Source organism: Staurois parvus, unplaced genomic scaffold, assembly GCF_062004578.1.
Source record: "Staurois parvus isolate SC_StPar_1 unplaced genomic scaffold, SC_StPar_1.0 ptg000047l, whole genome shotgun sequence".
NCBI classification, from domain to species: Eukaryota; Metazoa; Chordata; class Amphibia; order Anura; family Ranidae; genus Staurois; species Staurois parvus.
In genome coordinates, this window is record NW_028317843.1 from 4,212,279 (window position 1) to 4,233,179 (window position 20,901).

General features: G+C 40.2%; 1 protein-coding gene across 1 annotated transcript in view; it reads right to left on the minus strand.

Moving 5' to 3' along the window:
* LOC149470395 (fibrocystin-L-like) overlaps positions 1-18,833 on the minus strand; it is a 278,175-nt gene extending 259,342 nt beyond the window's left edge. Inside the window, exons 1-4 of the mRNA XM_089664464.1 lie at positions 18,821-18,833; positions 18,578-18,658; positions 13,487-13,631; positions 5,199-5,307 (exon numbers count right to left, since the gene is read on the minus strand). Of these exons, the coding sequence (XP_089520590.1) occupies positions 5,199-5,307; positions 13,487-13,631; positions 18,578-18,658; positions 18,821-18,833 (348 nt within the window). The remainder of the gene's footprint in view (positions 1-5,198; positions 5,308-13,486; positions 13,632-18,577; positions 18,659-18,820) is intronic.
* Between the last annotated feature and the right edge of the window lie 2,068 nt (positions 18,834-20,901).

Below are 20,901 nucleotides of genomic sequence, written 5' to 3' on the forward strand. Positions count from 1 at the left end.
AGAGCTTTACCTTTTGAACTTTTGGTGATTTTTAGAACTACAGGCATACCTTGGTTTACAAATTTAATTCGTTCTGCGGGACTTTCCGTATTGCGAAAAATTCGTAAACCAAAACGCGGTTTCCCATAGGAATTCATTGAAAACCAATTAATCCGTTCCAGAGGTCAGAAAAAAGTAAAAAAAAGTCTTTTATCTGTTCAAAACTCTTTATAAAGTGCACTTTTAAGGCATAAATACTGTACAGGGACATGATTAAAAATTAATTCGTAAATGCATTGAAAACCAATTAATCTGTTCCGGAGGTCACAAAAAAAGTAAAAAAAAGTCTTATCTGTTCAAAACTCTTTATAAAGTGCACATTAAAGGCATAAATACTGTACAGGGACATGATAAAAAAAAATTTGTAAATGCATTGAAAATCAATGAATCTGTTCTGGAGGTCAGAACATTATTCTGAAATTGTCGACAATTTTTAGATGCAACTTTTCACAGATTGTTGAACCTCTGCCCATCTTTACTTCTGAGACACTCTGACTTTCTAAGATGCTCTTTTTATACCCAATCATGTTACTGCCCTGTTGCCAATTAACCTAATTCAATGCAAATTATTCTTCCAGCTCTTCTTTGTTAATACTACTTACTTTGCCAACTCTTTGTTGTCCTGTCTCAAATTTTTGAGATGTGTTGCTGCCATCAATTTCAAAATTACCTACCATATTTTTCGCTCCATAAGATGCACTTTTTCCCCCAAAAAGGGGGGGAAAGTATCAGTGCATCTTATGGAGTGAATATGGAGCGTGTCAGAATACCAGGCCGGTCGCTCAGCTCTTCTCTGCAGCAGAACCTTACCTGTTCCTCGGTCCAGCGCTGTACAGTCTTCCCACGCCGGCATCTTTAGTGTGGGCAACCAGCTGTGGCAGCCGGGTGCCCACTGCGCATGCGCGAGAAGCGCTGCACTTTGTGAATGGCCCGGCGTCTTCTGGGATACATGACAGGTCCCAGAAGACGCCGGGCCATTCACAAATCGCAGCGCTTCTCACGCATGCACAGTGGGCACATGGCTGTCAGCCTGGTGCTCGCACTAAAGGGAGGACAACTCCACAGAACTGGGAGCAGGTACCTGTCAAATTCAGATACCCTCCCCCCCTCCCCAAAGGTCCGCAGTCTCTTGGTCATCCCCTGTACTGTCTGCAGTCTCTGGTCATCTCCTGTACTATGTCTGCAGTCTCTGGTCATCCCCTGTACTGTCTGCAGTCTCTTGGACATCCCCTGTACTGTCTGCAGTCTCTTGGTCATCCCCTGTACCGTATCCACAGTCTCTGGTCATCTGTACTGTGTCCGCAGTTTCTGGTCATCCCCTGTACTATGTCCGCAGTTAAAATGGTTAAGTTGATATCGGATTATCACTATTTATGGTGGCTGGACTTATGTTTATATTTATGGACTTTATTTTTTTCCTTGCATTTTTTGTGAATAATTAGCGCACTCTTTATTTATACACAATTTCACCTTTTTTGGTTAGAGGTGCTGCTTATTATTTTATTTATCTTGTATTTTCTGTGGCGCTTCTTATATTTGTTAAATTGTCATTAATGCTAAGGAGTATACATCCACCATACAGCAGGGGAAGACATACTAACTACTTAAAACTTCCTTCTGTTTTCATTCCCTCTTCTTACAATATTGCCCACTGTCTAGGGCCATGACTGCAAAAAATTCCATAGTGATAGACATACACTTATACTTCCACTTATTATCAGCATAAAACAATTTAATAATAATAATAAAAGCAGTCTAAATAATAATGTGAATAAAAAGGATTCCTCTCTCATCTATACGTTCAATGCACTCTTGTGCAATGCACAATTATTAGGCAAGTGAGTTTTTTTGTACCAAATCATCATTTTTATGCATATTGTCCAACTCCAAGCTGTATAAACAAGAATGCTTATTGGATTTAAGCATATCAGGTGATGTTTATTTGTGTAATGAGGGAGGGTATGGCCTAAGGAGATCAACACCCTTTATCAAGGAGTGCATATTTATTAGGCAGCTTTTTTTCCTCAGGCAAAATAGGCCAAAAAAAGAGATTTAACTGACTATGAAAAGTCAAAAATTGTAAAATGTCTTTCAGAGGGATGCAGCACTTGCTAAGACATTAGGGTGTGATCACAGAACCATAAAACATTTTGTTGCAAATAGTCAACAGGGTCGCAAGAAATGTGTTGAGGAAAAACAGATGCAAATTAACTGCCAAAGATTTGAGAAGAATCAAACTTGAAGCTACCAGGAACCCATTAACCTCCAGTGCTGATATATTTCAGAACTGCAACCTCCCTGGAGTGCCTAGAATTACAAGGTGTTCAGTGCTCAGAGACATGGCCAGTAATAATACCAGCCCATATTCCACGGTATTATAACAAAGTGAAAGCAACTAGGAACAACAGCAACTGTTCTGTCTCTCCAATCTAAGCATTGAAAGTGTGATCTCTGTAACTTACAGTTGTGATGAGATACCGTACAATTGACCGTGGAATATTTAGTAGCAAGGAAATTTCACAGATGGACTTTTTGCACAGGTGGAAACCTATCACGGTACCACGCTTGAATTCATTGAGCTCCTGAGAGCGACCCATTCTTTCACAAATGTTTGTAGAAGCAGTCTGCATGCCTTGGTGCTTGATTTTATACATCTGTGGCCACGGAGGTGATTGGAACACCTGAATCCAATGATTTGGAGGAGTGTCCCAATACTTTTTGCAATATAGTATACCTTGTCATCCAGTCCTCACCAGCTCTCACCTACCTTTAACTCTCTGCTTTGTCCCCCACCTCCTTTACCCACTAACTCACTCACTGTCCAAAAGATTGCCAATCACCTCAAAGACAAGATTAATGCAATACATGAGGACACATCCACTATACAGATATCTTCCCCACTTAACATACCTTGTCCAACAGCACAGTCAGCGCTTTCCTAATTTTGACCTGACTACTACTGAAGAGATTACCAAACTGTTCTTAGATGTCCACTTAACCAACTGTCCCCTGGATCCTGTTTTCTCACAGCTACTACGGTCTTCTTCTATTCTATGCTCTCACTCACAACTTCAATCTCTCCCTCTTTACTGGCACCTTTCCCTCCCCTCAAGCATACACAAATCACTCCCATACTTAAAAATCCCTCACTGGACCCCACCAACCTGGACAACTTAAGATCCATCTCCTTGCTCCCATTCACCTCTTAACTTCAAGAATAGTTAGTCTACAACTGTCTTAGCTCCTATCTCACTGAAAACAACTTTCTTGATCCCTTACAGTCTGGCTTTCGCCCGCAAAACTGCATAGAAACCACCCTACTAAAACTCACTAACGATTTGCTAACTGCTAAAACCAATGGCCACCACTCCATACTCTTACTACAAGACCACTCTGCAGTTGTTGATACTGTTGACCACCCACTCCTCCCCAATAAATTCCACTGCCTTGGTCTCTGAGATTCAGCTCTATCCAGGTTCTCCTCCGACCTGTCACAGCGGTCCTTCAGTGTTACCTATAACTCTGTCTCCTCCTCTCCACTTCCTCTTTCTGAAGGGGTGCCCCAAGGCTCTGTTCTTGGACCCCTTCTCTTCTCTATCTACACCTCCTGTCTTGGTCACCTGATAACCTCATATGGCTTCAAATACCACCTCTATGTCGATGACACCCAAATCTATCTCTCTACTCCTCACCTCACTCCTTCAGTCTCCTCTTGCATTACTAACTTACCAAATGACATATCAGTATAGATGTTGCACCACTTCCATAAACTAAATCTCTCTAAAACAGAGCTGATAATATTCCCTCTCCCTTGTGGACTCCATGACTTTTCCATCACGATCAATACTACATCCATCAGTCCCTCTCCTCAAGCCAGGGTACTTGGTGTAATCGTGGACTCTGACCTATCCTTTTGGCCCCAAATCCAATTTCTGTCAAAAGCTTGTAGACTTCACCTTTAACATCTCTAAATTTTGCCCCTTTTTAACCAATGAAACCACCAAGCTACTTGTTCACTCACTCATTATCTCTCATCTTGACTATTGCAACTCCCTTCTCATAGGCTTACCTCTCTGTAGGCTATCTCCTCTTCCATTTATCATGAATGCTGCAGCCAAGATCATCTATCTTACCAACCGCTCTGTGTCTGCCACCCCTCTCTGCCAGTCCCTCCACTGGCTTCCGATTGCCCAGTGAATTAAATTCAAAATACTAACAATACTAACAACAACATACAAAGCCATTCACAACTCTGCCCTGTGCTACATCACCAATCTTGTCTCCAAGTACAACCGAAACCATCCTGTCAACTCCTCTCATGATCTCCTGCTCTCAAGCTTCCTTGCCTCTTCCTCCCATGCTCATCTCCAGGACTTTACCAGAGCCTCTCGCATCCTCTGGAATTCTCTACCGCAATCTGTCAGGCTATCCCCTACTCTGGCTGCCTTTAGGCGATCCCTGAAAACTCACCTCTTCAGGGAAGCATATCACGCTTCCGAAAAGACATTTATCACTTCAATCAGATTAACCCCCACATTTATAACCTTTTGTACCACTTGCCCCACCCTATTAGATTGTAAACTCTTATGAGTTGGACCCTCTTAATCCTCTTGTTTTGATTGTATTGTAGCTGTACTGTCTCCCTTTATATTGTAAAGCGCTGAGCAAACTGTTGGTGCTATATAAGTCCTGTATAATATTAATAATCTTTGGCAGTTAATTTGCCTGTCTTTTTCTCAATACGTTTCTTGCGACCCTGTTGACTATTTGCAACAAAACATTGATGGTTCTGTGATTACACCCCAATATCTTAGCAATTTCAAGAGAGCTGCATCCCTCTGAAAGACTTTTTACAATTTTTGACTTTTCAGAATCTATTTTGCGTGAGAAAAATAAGCTGCCTAACAAATATGCACGCATCTTGATATAGGGTGTTAGTCTTCTTAGGCCACACACTCCATCAATATACAAATATGCATCACCTGATATGCTTAAATCCAATAAGCATTCAAGTTTATACAGATTGGAATCGGACAATGTGTATAAAAATGATGATTAGGTCAAAAAACTCACTTACAATGGCTGTAGGAGGAAGGGCACTGATATATGTGTCAGTTTCAGTAAATTACAAAGCATAGGTAACATTGTTGTCCACCTACCTGGAACCTACACCACCAATACATGTAGTAACCACTGCACATCTTGCTGAGATCAATAAGTACTCCATCTACAGTCACTCTCACCGTGTAGACATCTGCTGGCATAGGCCTGTATGGGAGAAAGTAACACTCTTCAATATTTACCGTGTGACGGTTTGCGGAAAGGCATGAATTTGAATGTGCACATCTTTAATATGTATGCTCCATGTTCTCACTCATTATTTTGTGTTAGGATAACAGTGCACTTAAAAACCAGTCATTTTAGATGCTATTGTAATATTCTGAAAATACATCTATTCATTCAGGATCCTCACCATTCAGACAGAGATTTTAAAACGGATAATAGGAAAATAGGCCCTTCAAGGTTATCATTGTTTAAAATTCATTTAGTGCTAGTAATTTTATACTGAGTTTCTGCATGCATGTTAGCATGTGGGTTAGCACCCCCTCATGGCCGGAGGTCATATTACCATCCCGGGGCCCCACAAACGTAAACTTTCCCTGCCAATGACTCCTGTCCTAGAATTGACTATGGAGGCATGTTAGGAGTGACAGTGTAGAGCAGTTCTTATCATTACTCAGTTCCTTGTAGATTCAACCCAAAGATTAGGATGGAAGCCACTCTTAATACTTTCAAGGCCTTGCAATTCTGTGATTCCAGGCCAGTCCCTACAACCAGCTCCATGCCGCAAATGGCACCCCACCCTTGGGACCTTTGTCACCTGGCCACCACTGCTCCCATCCTAAGCTGGCTGCTCCTCCTTTCTCTCTCATCATCTTCACATTACACTTTAACCTCTTCACGATGACTGTGAATATATATGTGGCCTCATGGAAGTGGATATTTATGTGTGGGGCCTTATAAATACACCACTGTATACAGAGGTCGGGCTCTCATCGGCCTAATGATTGGTAACTGAAAGGCCCGGTTCTGGATCATCTGATTGCTGTGACAGCCTCTGACTGGCTCTAATAGTGATCAGTCACTGTTCAGTCCACCCTGTCTTTTTTTCTGTTCAAACGGAGAAAAATATACACTGTATTTTTTTCTCCTTGCAAAATAAACAGATAAATAAATTAATAAAGTTAAAATGGCTAGATCAGATTTTGATCTGGGTGAGAGTCTGGGTTAGGCATCTTTCACACTGCTCCGGTGTGGTTTCCAGGCAGTGCAGGTGCAGTGCAATGCAGTGTACCAGCGGTTTTAGTGTGGGTTCCCTGCATTTCCTCTTTACCTCTTACCTTCCCCCCTCCATCCCCTGACATTCACACCCCCCTCCCGCGAATTTTTGGTCTGGACCTTTTAGGTCGCCCATTTAGGCTTAACCCAGCCCAGTTGGTCGGGCTGGTCAGTTTGTAAAACAGAGTAGAATAGGACAGACTAGGATATGAAAGAATAGATTAGAAAATAAAGGCATAGAATAGGCTAGAATAGAATAAAACAGAATAGAAAAGAGTAGAATAGAATAGAAAAAAATAGTCTAGATTAGAATAGGATAAAATAGACCGAATATAGCTGTTTTCCTGAAATTCGAATTTCGAAATTTGAATTGATTTAAAAATAACGAATGTACGAAACGAATTCCAAAAGCAAATCATTCTAAGGTAACAAATATGAAGAAACAAAATTATTAACTTATTGAATAAATCCGAAGGGAATTGAAACAAAATATCCCAATTTGAACTCTAGTGGCAACTGTCCAAGTAGAGGGAGATTTCTTCTCACTTCCTGTTGCATCTTCCCCTCCCTCTTGTAAGCTCCCAGGATCAGGCCCTCCTTTCCCTCTTGTATTGAACAATATTGTTGCTGTATTGTCTCCCATTATATTGTAAAGCGCTGAGCAAACTGTTGGCGCTAAATAAATCCTGTATAATAGTAATAATAATACCTGTGCTTTCCCATAGACTTCTATTCGATTGGGTAGTTTTGGTGCATTTTCTGAAAGTGCATAAAAATTTCTGATCTAATAGAAGTCTAAAGGAAAGGACAGGTAGCCTGTACGAAAACCACAGGTGTGAAAGGGGCTTTAGGGTCAAGGTTAGCATCAGAGGTCATGGTCAGAGCCAAAGGTCAGAGTCAAAAGTCAGTTTCAGTGTATTTCAGGTAGGATTAAAAAAAGCATGTTTAATTAAAGGTCAGTGTCAGTGTGCTAAGGTAGAATAAAAAAGTAAAATGAGCACAATTGTATTCTGAGCCCTACTACAAGTACAAACAAATAATATACACATACACTATATTGCCAAAGGTATTGGAACGCCTGCCTTTACACGCACATGAACTTTAACGGCATCCCACTCTTAGTCCGTCGGGTTCAATTTTGAGTTGGCTCACCCTTTGCAGCTATAACAGCTTCAACTCTTCTGGGAAGGCCGTCCACAAGGTTTAGGAGTGTGTCTATGGTAATGTTGGACCATTCTTCCAGAAGCGCATTTGTGAGGTCAGGCTCTGATGTCGGACGAGAAGGCCTGGCTCACAGTCTCCACTCTAATTCATCCCAAAAATGTTCTATCAGGTTGAGGTAAGGTTCCTCCACCACAAACTTGCTCATCCATGTCTTTATGGATTTTGCTTTGTGCACTGATGCGCAGTCAGGTTTGAACAGGAAGGGGCCATCCCAGAACTGTTCACACAAAGTTGGGAGCATGAAATTGTCCAAAATGTCTTTGTATGCTGACACCTTAAGAGTTTCCTTCACTGGAACTAAGGGGCCAAGCCCAACCCCTGAAAAACAACCCCACACCACAATCTCCCCTCCACCAAACTTTACACTTGGCAAGTACCGTTCTCTTGGCAACTGCCAAACCCATATACGCCCATCGGATTGCCAGACAGAGAAGTGTGATTCGTCATTCCAGAGAATACATCTCCACTGCTCTAGAATCCAGTGGCAGTGTGCTTTACACCACTGCATCCAACGCTTTGCATTGCAGTTGGTGATGGACAGCTTGTATGCTTCTGCTTGGCCATGGGAACCCATTCCATCAAGCTCTCTATGCACTGTTGTACTAATCTGAAGGCCACACGCAGTTTGGGGGTCTTTAGCTACTGACTCTGCAGACAGTCAGCAACTTCTGCACACTGTGCACTTCAACATGCACTGACCCCACTCTGTCTATTTACATGACTAGCCACTTCATGGCTGAGTTTCTGTTGTTCCCAGTTGCTTCCACTTTGTTATAATACCACTAACAGTTGACCGTGGAATATTTAGCAGCAAGGAAATTTCACGGATGGACTTATTGCACAGGTGGCAACCTATCATGGTACCACACTTGAATTCACTGAGCTCCTGAGAGCGACCTATTCATTTACAAATGTTTGTAGAAGCAGTCTGCATGCCTAGGTGCTTGATTTTATACACCTGTGGCCATGGAGGTGATTGGAACACCTGAATCCAATGATTTAGAGGGGTGTCCCAATACTTTTTGCAATATAGTGTATGCGGTATCACTGTGATCCTCAGGAGCAGGATAATTTATTTTTATTTGTTCTTTGGTGGTAGGTCATTGTAATAGCAAGAAATATACAGCTAAATTTTAAAAAATATTTTTTTTATTTTGGGCCAGTTTTTCTTTGATAATAAAGAAAAAAAAATCAGGAGATATTGGTTACCATTTACCACCAAAGGAAAGCCCAATTTGACCTGAAATAAACAAACAAACTATTGAATTCACCTGGATACACAAAGTCACTAAGTTAGGCGTAGGCAACCTTTGAGAGGTGGAGATCTACCTGAACAACATGAAAGAGATAACTGGGGTTCAGCACCATAAAAAAAAAAGAAAGAAATTAACTAGCAAGGACTAACTAAATAGTAAGGAAAATGTAGAAAAGTATAATAAAACAAATGGCACTGTAAAAATACAAACTTAGCGTACCTAAAAATGAACCATGTCAGTCGGTAGGGCATTGGATAGTGTCAGTGGGGCAGTGGACAGTGTCAGTAGGGCAGTGGATGGTGGCAGTAGTTTTTATCTTTCTTTTTTAAAATTTTTATATTGTTTACAATTTTTTTTAGGACCCATGTTGAAAGGGGAGCACATGGGGGTGGGTCAGGCAGCAGTAAAAAAGAGGAACAAGGACAGGAGGGGCAGCGGGGAAGGCATTTACTAGAACCGATCCCCTGGATTCTCATCCTGCAGCAACTGTATACTGGTGGGAGGGAGAGAAGAAGATGCTGGCTTTCAGCTGCTGCAGAAGGAGAATAAAGGGGATTGTCAGAAGACAGGTATTTTAAAAATCTGAATTCCCAGCAAGGGGCATTCTGCATCCTGGTTCAATAATTAGTCTGGGACAGGGGTTTCCAAACTTTCTAAACAAAGGACCAGTTTTTTGTCCTTCAGACTTTAGGGGGCCGAACTGTGGGCATTGTAGGAAATGGGAGTAGAAAATGTCAAGAGGTCACTGGCGAGTAAAGATTACTGCATCTTTGGTATAAGGGGGAGGAATAGTGCCCCATCGTTGGTGTCAGCGGGAGAAGTAGTGCCCCTTTGTTGGTGTCAGTGGAAGGAATAGTGTCTTTGTATCAGTGGAAGGAATAATGCCCCAAGGGTCGGGTCTATGAGAATGCCTTTTTTCAATTTATTGTTGAAGAACGGGAGAGTGAAGGGGTGTGAGATACTCCAAAACACTTAACACAGCTTAAAGAGGACACTTTTCAGTCAGCAGTAGCAGTACAAGGACAAACTGACTAGTACAAACTGAGGATGCACAACTGAAGACTATGCAACAGTAGGTAGCAAATTTACTATAGGCTTGGCCACTCTTTGGGCGCACAGTTGAAGACCATACAGGAGTGTATAGAGCACAGGTAACTATAGACTTGGACAGTCTATGTGTGCACAACTGACTCGTAGTCAGTCCATAGGTGCAGCCCCAGCAGGAATCCAGCATCCAGTCCAGAAGTGTCTCAGGGGCAATCAGCCCCCTGAAGCTCACAGATTCATTCCCCTACTTGAAAAAAGACAAACTCTGAACTCCAGCCTATTTAACAGGAATCCATCAACCAACTGGGCACACCTTCACAGGGATTGGATAGATCCTACTAAATATTCAGGCCGGGTATTTGAACCCTCCTTCTCTACACCCTGTTCCAAATTATTATGCAAATTCTATTTAAGTGTCACAAAGGTTAAATATTTTGTTTTTCAGTTTAACTCATGGATGGCATTGTGTCTCAGGGTTCTTTTGATCACAGAAAATAATCTCGGACACCTGTGACAATTAGATTGGCAGGTGAGCCAAATTTAAGGATAAACTACTAAAGGAGGGTGTTCCACATTATTAAGCAGAGCACTATTTTCAAGCAATATGGGGAAGAAAAAGGATCTCTCTGCTGCCGAAGAGTGAAATAGTTCAACGCCTTGGACGAGGTATGAAAACATTAGATATTTCACGAAAACCTAAGTGTGATCATCGCACTATTAAGAGATTTGTGGCTGATTCAGAGCACAGACGGGTTCGTGCAGATAAAGGCACATTGAGGAAGATTTCTGCCAGATCCATGCATCGGATCAAGAAAGCAGCTGCTAAAATACCATTACATAGCAGCAAACAGTTATTTGAAGCTGCTGGTGCCTCTGGAGTCCCACGGACATCAAGGTGTAGAGTCCTCCAAAGTCTTGCAACTGTGCATAAACCTTCTATTCGGCCACCACTAACCAATGCTCACAAGCAGAAATGGCTGCATTGGGCAGAAAAATACTAGAAAACTAATTTTCAAACAGTCCTGTTCACTGATGAGTGTCATTCAACCCTGGATGGTCCAGATGGATGGAGTAGTGGATGGTTGGTGGACGGCCACCCTGTTCCAACAAGGCTGCGACATCAGCAAGGCGGTGGTGAAGTCATGTTTTGGGCCAGAATCATGGGAACAGAGCTGGTCGGCCCCTTTAGGATCCCCAAAGGTGTAAAGATGACCTCTGCAAAGTATGTGGAGTTTATGACTGACCACTTTCTTCCCTGGTACAGAAGGAAGAACTATGCTTTCCGTAATAAAATCATCTTCATGCATGACAATGCACTATCTCATGCTGCAAAGAATACCTCTGCATCAATGGCTGCCATGGGGATAAAAGGAGAAAAAGTAATGGTGTGGCCTCCATCCTCCCCTGACCTCAATCCTATTGAGAACCTTTGGAGCATCCTCAAGCAAAAGATCTATGAGGGTGGGAGGCTGTTTACATCCAAACAGCAGCTCTGGGAGGCTATTCTGACATCTTGCAAACAAATTCAAGCAGAAACTGTCCAAAAACTCACAAGTTCAATGGATGCAAGACTTGTGAAGCTGCTATCAAATAAGGGGTCCTATGTTACAATGTAACGTGACCTGTTAAAATGTTTAAAAAGTTAAAATGTTGTTAAAAGTTTGATTGAAATAGCTTTTGATTTCAGTAATTATGCTGCAAACACAACAAATGACAATTTTCGAGTCTTTACAACCTAGAAAGTGTTTTGAAACTTACTGTGCGTAATAATTTGGAATAGTGCATTGTACATTTTTTATGTTTAAACAAAATCCTGTTATCATTAGGAGGTTTGTTCAATAAGATTTGAATTGTACTCTTAATAGTTGATAACATGAGAATTATGCTGACTGTTATTTACATCAATTATTTAGGTAAATGAGAAAAATATCATTTGCATAATAATTTGGAACAGGGTGTGATCTCCAGTAACGTCTTCTAGAGTCAGTGGTCGGTAGTCAAACTCCCAGCCTGTGAAATCTTGAGCAGATCGAACCAAACAATTCTGACTTCTGTGGCTACAGCAGAAGCCCAAAAACTACATTTACCTAGTAGCCTAGCTAGGAGGGTGCTACACAAGCTTCTAAAACACTTTGGGGGAGATTTACTAAAAATGGTGCACTCAGAATCTGCTGCAACTCTGCATGGTAGCCAATCAGCTTCTGACTTCAGCTTGCTCAATTAAGCTTTGACAATAAAACTTGAAAGCTGATTGGTTTCTATGGAGAGCTGCACAAGATTTTGAACACTCTAGTTGCAGTAAATCTGCCCCATTAGGTCTTTTTGTAGGTCATAATATGCAGTATAGCATTGGATCATGACTAATATACACACCGTATATGTATGTATATCCTTAATTTTAGCCAATAAATGTATGTGTAGGTGGGGCCTTGACAAACCATTTGGGATGGAGTATACACACAGGCCTCAGCAAGGTGGAAACCTTTCAGATGTTATTCAGGGTTGAAATAGTCACAGAGTTCCAACAATTGGCACAGAACAGTAGATAGCAGTTCAGACTGGCTTTCATACTTTTTACGCTGTGATGTTACCAGAGGAAAGCTTCAGCTGGAGGGCTGGTGGTATGTTGGGTAACCATCTCACACAGCCCACTGAAAAGGGATCTTTGGAAGGTTTTACAGCACCAGACAGTGTCCTTCATACTGTCCCTACTTTCCCTGTGCTAACCAACGGGTACCTCTCTGCCTACCATGTTACTCAAAGTGCACCCAAATGAGGTGGGATCCATATTTAAAGACTCCCTCATTACGATGGCCATCCTGAACTACCACAGGACTTTAGCATCAAATCAGATACCAGCCTCCCCAGAGAGAACTCATGAAGTCTCTAAGGGGACAATTTCCATTAACAGACTCCCCCGTCTCCTGTAGAAAGAAGAATACCTGTACCTGTTTACAAATGGCATCACTTAAATTTAACAGCAAAAGGAGTCCATATACAGTATATGTTTCAAACACGTATACAGCAGCTTAGCTTCAGTTATCATTTAAAAGTAATTTCCAAAAAAAATAAAACCCACTATTTCTGACCTCTCCATTCAGTAGCAAATATTGGTCCTTTTCTTCCTGGGGATTATTAGAAGCTGCAGTAACAAATATCCCATACAGGGCCACCTGCTGGTGAAATCTGGTATTATTCAATACACACATACATTTGAAACTGATTTTTTTGCTATTGTCAATGCAGAGTTCCCTTTCCAGATACTTTGACACAAGTATTATGCAGGCATTTTAGAGTTGTCCCCAGAGCAAGGAACGAGAGTAAATCATAAAGTGGACGCAAATATTTGTGTGACAACTGGTCTAAGATGGGAATTCCCCTCATTTTGTGGAGATTTTCGATCATTTTCCTTTGTGTCTCCAGGACAGGAAGCAAAGACAATTCTTTCCAGAAGGAAATATAAGCCCAATGGGGGGGGGGGGGGGTAACCCTTCTCTACTCCACCTAGGTTATCTGAAATACCTCGCTTTATTTCGTATGTGTAGGCACATTGTTTGCAGTGCATATTGGGTAGAAAATACCTGGTGTAGCAGGTTATTTGTGTTGTGTGACTGGCATCTTTCTCCACATCACAGGAGAATGAACGGGTGGAGGAGACAAGCTGGACACTATTTCCCAGGTTGGTATTACCACTTCCATAGTTAAACTGGCTGGCATCTGCAAAGCCTGGAGAATGAATACAAAAATACAAATAACATTTACCTTTGAATTATTGAAATTTTACCAATCACGTATTAAGCCTGATAGTTTAGAAACAGTCATACTACAGTCATATTAATACAGATTGAAATATTCTGGGGGGTTTTTATTCTTGCATAGATAGGTTCCTAGGTGATTTTAAGTGATACTCCCTGGAAATGTGTGCAATTAGGCCTCTGTGACTCATCTTATCAGTTCAGGAAATGGCACAATAGTGACATGACAGGTCTGGAGAGTACGGGCAATGGTCAGTGGAAATGTATGTAAATAGCCCTCTCCAGAAAGAACAAAAAACTTCTACATAAATGTCATTATGACATGGCAGGCGTAAAAATGAAAGCCCCATACCAAGTGCATCTGTGCCCAGACAATGGACATTAAAGTGGAACTTTACTCATTTCAGGAAGGTCCTCTCTCTTGCCTCCACCCCCCCCCCCCTCCCCACACACACACACACACACACACACACATTTTCTTCCCCCAATTTTTTTAATTTAAAGTTAAAACTTTTAATTATTTATTTTTTGCTTCTTAAATCCAAGCCTAGGCTAGGATGATGTGGTGTGGGCCGATAAATGCGCAGGCATATCACAGATCTCTTAAACACTCCACGCATGAGATCTCTTAAAATGTCACCTGGGATGTGTGATGTAGACAGGGTTAGGTTCCTTTTTAATGGGTTATGTAGGGTAAAGTTAATTTTTAAAGTATTTATAAATTCTTAATAAAACAGTAAAAAAAAAATTTAAAAACAAGCTACCCCTAAACTCTCTAGCTGTTTTTTTTGTACAGTAATTACAACAGAAACCAGTTGGTTTCCATCAGCTTCCAGACACCCATGGTGTGTTTACATTAGAGAGAATGCCATGACAGTTATCCATAGAATATAGCTGATATCTCTGTAGTGAGCTTTGAAGTCAAATTTCTCCATGATGCCTATAGCTGTAGAGGTGATAGAGAATTTGCTTTAAAGCACTGTTGCTCCTTGTTAGTACTGTATAACATGTAAGTACTATTGTGTACATAGTCTGGGGCCTAGGCACAGGTTCACTTTAAAGTGGAGCTAAATGTTTTGTCAACTTGGGAAGTCCTTTATCATTTCAGGGGGGGGGTTATTGGGATCCATTTTTTCCATGGAACTTTGCCTGAAGACTCCATACTGAAGCCCAGTAGGTCAAAACAATACAATAAAAATATTTCTAGATATAGGAAAGGCAAAAAAATAATGAATAATGTCCCAAAACATCTTGTATAGCCTAAGCCCATTCACAGTAATTATCACAACGTTTTTGATGTGGTCTTTTAGCTAGTTTTTGACCCATTTACATATTGCATTGTTCAGTATCAAATTTTTTTCAGCTGTGTCTGAACCATGTGAACTGTCATAAAATTGTTTCTCTAGCACTGACATTCAAATTTTTTAAAAAACTAAGAATGTGGCTTGTATATTGTAAAGCGCTGGGAAAACTGTTGGCGCTATATAAATCCTGTATAAAAATAATAACAATAATACTATTTTTATTTTCAGTGCATTTCTTGGGTCCTCTCGGCCTCTGTTTTCCACGGCATACAAATTTTTTAACATGTCTTTGTTGCTGCAGGTCCTCCTGCTTACTATTAAAGTAACTAGGAATATAAATAATTAAGGGTTTATATTCAACTCATCTTTATTCATTTTTTAATTAACGGGAAACAGAGAAAAAAGAACCAGAACACCCATAGATCACAATAGTACATAGGTATACAAGTTGGAGTAAGCTATATATATTTGCTTCTAATCGTACAGTATGAACCACAGGGTGAGGGGGGGGGTGAGGAGGGGGAGGAGGGGTGGGGGGGAATGGATATAGACGAGGAGTGAAGGGAAAGGGTGGAGGGGTAGCTATTACAACTTGTAGATTCATAACATTATAAAGTACCAGTCAGATGAGAAAGTTTCATTTTCATATTTAATAGTGCATTCCAAAAAAGGTAAGAGCCATCAAACTTCAACTGTGCATTTCTGGTGCAGTGCCCATAGGTGTCAGGATCGATAGACTTTGTGATATAATAGGTGGGAGACAAAAAATTTTCTCTCCCTGTCACACTGAAAAGTAAGATTGGCGATCACTCTCGTTAGAGATTGGGGATCTGTGGTTTTCCATATTGTTTTTGGCTGCGTATAGGAGGAATGTATTGATATTGCGGAGTTCTGGGGAGAATCTGTCAATACCTATATGAAAAATCACTAGTTCTGGGCTAGGGGAAATCAGAGACCCTGAGATTTCTGAGATTAGATTGAATATACTGTTCCAAAATGATCTTATAGATTCACATGACCATATAATGTGGAATAGGGATCCTGTTTCTCTGCATAGTCTCCAGCATTATGAGGAGGTTTAATTAAGGGTTTATAAAGGACATCCAAGACCAGAGTCCATCTATAAGACTGAAAAGCAACAAGACATTCCTGGTCTTAATGGGTAAGTAGAAAATTTAACGTACATGTAAAGTTTGACTGAATGACACTTAATTTGCTAAAGCACTGTATATTACAAACAATTGCCATGCTTTTTATCCTATAGAAAATACTGTTTTCACTTTATTTTTATCTCAATGATGCTGATCATCTCAAGCTTCTTTTCAGCCACTTGCTGCCTTCATGCACTGACTCCAGTAGTGGCTGCATGTCATTGCTTAGGGCTTGCTTTGTAGTGACAGCAGGAAACATGGCACAGCCACTTAGGCACCATGTACACGGGACACTTCTGAATGATGGAAACTGACTGCTGGAATATGTAGGTTAATAAATGTCTGTTTAGCAGCGTTTGCATTTTTAAAGGTAAGCACAGGAGAACCTCCAAAATGCCCAGAATGCACTGAAAAGTGGGAAATTATTAACTATTTCAGACTGTTTTAGAGAAATACACACAGTAGAAGCAGAAACAGCAGTATGTGTTGAGAAAATTAGGTGTGAGTTGCTCATTAACATTTCTTTTGTTTCCAAGGGTGGGAAAGGTGTCTAGTGGAGTGAGTCATTAAGGCCACCTGGCAAGGGGGCTTCATGAGGAATTTGAGGTGTGAATTGTCATTAAGATATCTTTTGTTTCCAAGGGTGGGAGAGGTCTGAGGTGTGAATTGATCATTCCAATGTATGACAAGCTTCCTAGGAACATCCTGTGTTCAGTGTTTTGTCCATTTGAGTACCTTGAAAACGCTTTGCATGCATTTTTCATGATGAAAAAAGGCTCTGGACAGCATCGGGAACTGGAAGAGTTAAAAAAAAATTTAAACTGCAAACGCTTATAAACGCGATTTGCCGTGTTTAGCCTCGTTTACAAGCGTTTTGCATTTGAAACGCTGATAAAATCGAACTGAACGCTGAACGCAAGTTTTCTGCTTTCAAAAAAACAACTGTAAACTCAAATGCCTGTAAACGACTGTAAACGAAGATGTGTACATGGATATATAGGAAAACATTAGGGTGAGTTCAGGGGCTGCTGAAAAAAATGCTGAACAGCTCCTAAACGCAAGTTTATCAGCTGCGGTGTACATGAGCCCTTAAAGTCTCTACTGAAAAACAACGTAACAGGGTGACAACACAAGAAAACATTTGGGAGACAGGGACAGAATGTTGTCCTCTAAGAGAAAGTGTCTGAACAAAGACTTTCATGGCAGGGTCACCAGCTATTATTCTAATGAAAGCTGTAGATTTATATATATTGAAAATGACTTTTGAAATCACATTAATCTGTTATGGATTATGAGATTTTTGTATTTGGTTTTACATCTACTTCAGCACTGTACAGTAGAGGTTGGTGCACAATGGACCATAGCGTACATTATTAAAAGGGGTCATGTGCGGTTTTTTGTTTGTTGCATTGTGAGTCTTAACACAATGCAAATAAAAGTGTTAATTCACAGCAAGGGAGTGCAGAAATATGACTACACCATAAAATATGTTTTAAAATATTGTTATCCCTCTAATTCAGATGCCGTTAGTGCTATCCCATGAGTGATATTACGGTGAATGCAACCCACATTATAACCCTTCTCTGTGCCCACGACTAGGTCACAGAGATGAGCGGAGGTCATCTTTCCTCTGCTAATCACTATGGCCAGTTGTCACAACCATCGGATTGGTTCCTGGGCTTCCCAATGAGCCATGTAAGCCCGAGAACCACTGGAAAGCAGATTTATGCTGTCAAACTCCAGAGTTTTATAGCCGATCACCACTGGCCTGCCAACCTTTCCATTTCATGCGTTGTGAAATAACTATGAGAATTCCTGAATGAATTTGTATTTTGATATCTCAATCTTTATAGGAAGATCATTTATAACAAAGAGTATTCATTAGAAATATATTTTATTAACTGTGATGGGCAACATCCTATGTCTATAGCTAGTTTTAAAGTGCACCTGTCACTCTGGAATAGTGCAAGGCAATCATGGTGGTTGAATGGTGCACTCCTGGTCCAGAGGAAGTACATTCAAACTGAAACATGTGCAGCCAGCTTTAGGCCTAATAGTAAATAAAGAATGGCTCATACTTTTTCACTTGTATCTGATCTTAAAGATTTTGCAATGACTCATAATCTGCTTGGTTGGATGAGTGGATTTGCCTTAGTTCACTTTGGAGAGTGAATCACACATCAGTACTCATGATGTAATTGCTCTAATACTAAATAAATAAAACTTCCTTATAAGAAAATATAAATAATAAAAATAACGAGATAAATGGCACATGTGGACTGGTCAATCATCAAATGGAGAGCCTTTTAACATTGCAAAGAGTGGTGTCAGTCAATCTGCATATATGTTTTTTTTTTAACCTGGCCTTATTCGAAATTACAACCTGTCAACAGATAAGCAAGGATCAGTTCTAGTCATAACAAGCTATCATTCTGTCCCAGATCCTTTCCCCCCATAATCACCTTGCCCCTTGATGGTAAGTCTTGTTGCTCCATTCACGCTGCCATAATTTGGCATGATTTCAGAGACCATCAGTATTCCATCTGTAAAGGAAGAAAAGTTAACATGTTTATAGTGCTTTTTCTGCCGTGCTATTTATTATAAGTATTGAGTTCATGGCTGCCACATACTGATCTTTTACAGTTTTAGTGGATTTTATTTAAGCAGGAAATGCATAAGAAACTCCAGTAGGGAGAAGAATCTGCCTCCATCTTCCATATGTCCATGTCTCCAGTAATCCTCTTCCTAACACTCAGGCCTGAGACATTACTGTTAGCAGGATTATCTGTGTATATTTAATTACATGTTATAATGTTTAGTTCACCTTGGATTCTGCAATGAGCATGCTTTCCTACCTGGACCTCTGTTAGCGTTTTATGGTTGTTCCTTGTAATGCCATCTGTATGGATACTTTAGTATTTATACTCAGTTTTGGATGTGCTGCAGCCTCACAACATAAAGAATATGTTCAGTAATGTGAATACAAGAAAAGTCAAGTTTCTTCTGTTTTATTGAAGAGCTCAGGATGTTTAAACAGCTGCCTAACTGTACATATAGTTACATACAGAGGGCGCACAGGCCTAGTGCATTACCATAAAAAATCTTTAAAAAGAAATAAAACGACAATAAAGTCAAGGCACGTCATAAAAGAACAGCTTAGTCAACACCGTGCTGAGTAACAGAGCTCTGAGGAAGAGGCAAATCCTCGAAACGTGTCAGCCTATTGGATGTCTACACTCCCTATTGCGGACTGTTACTCAACGTGGTGTTGACCAAGCTGTTCTTTTATGACGTGCCTTGTCTTTATTGTCGTTTCTGAGTACAACACCTACTGTAGTTCTTATTAAACATTTTTTATGGTAATGCACTGCCTGTGCGCCCTCTGCTTGTTCTTTCCTCATTCAGTATATTTGGATTTCCCCGGTCTATTGAGGGCAGCAAGGTGTGCATGTTCCAGGAAATTCTTAACGTGATTGTAGCCTACATCCAGTCCATCCCCAAGCGCAGGAGCATTTGTGTTTGCTGGTACATATATTTACATGCCATGAGGGCAGTATAATGCTCTAATGAGAGTATACCGTAATCTTATAACATGGGAAACAGGTCAGACTTGCTTTCTGACATTGAAAACTTAAAAGCAAAACAGTTTAGGACTGACAAAAGTCCGAGACTCAATATGGCAAGAATTGAAGTCATGGAATGTGGCATTTCCACCATCAGATTACATAAAGGTATGTCCCTGTTCATCAATGTCAAATGTATAATGGTTCTACATTACCTACAGACTTCTCACACTAGGCACCAAGCAGTAGGAGAACAAACACAATGGGGGGGGGGGGGGTCGACGTGATTTTCACCTTATATGTTTTTGTAATGAGCAAAATGGTAAAAATCCATATCAATTTCTTTAAATGGTACTAACATTGTAATCTGATATAACTCTTTTATACCCTAACCAAAGCAGAACTAAATTACTTTTAAAGCTACCATGTGTACCAATATTCATAAAACCATATGTAGAAATTTCTTCTCTACCTTGGTCTAGATGTGTGCACAGTGATGGGTGAAATTCCCACAACAGGGTCCATTCCCCATCTCAAGTATGCCATCATACCACTGCTTCCTATCCCACAAATAACCCACCATAGAGAAGGAAATCAAGTTGAAAGAGTTAAATAACAATAGCAGTTATTACATACAAGACTATAAAATAATAATTGTATCCTGCAGTGATAAAGAAATCTTAGCTTCTGTTTTTTTCTAGTGAACTGCAGATTTACAACTGAAATGTACAAAGTGTCTACAATACTCTAAACAAAAAAGAAATAAAGGACTTTATGTACTAATATTCATAAAACCATATGTATTTATTTATCAAATCTTAAAAACAAAGTACATATACTATCAATTTGGTACACTTGTTTCTGAGCGATCAAATCCATCTGCCGACTAAATAAACAAAAGCTTTATGCTAATGGGACAGTTTAGTGGTGACATGAAGGAACATGCATACCCATGCAGATTCAAATGCAGTACACTGTGTTTTGAAAGGATCTCATTCAATCAACTTGAACAAGCTCTGCAGGGTAACATCACCAGTGTAACCAATCGACTAATCTGTATCTGTCTGTTCATGGGTCTAGGGAAGAAAGTATTCACTAATTATATTCCTAATCAGAATTGTGTACTTTTATAAATAAACATAACAAAAAATTAAAAAGATGTAATTAAATTAATTAATAAAATAATAATAAAAACATTTCAATAGTAGAATAATACTATAATT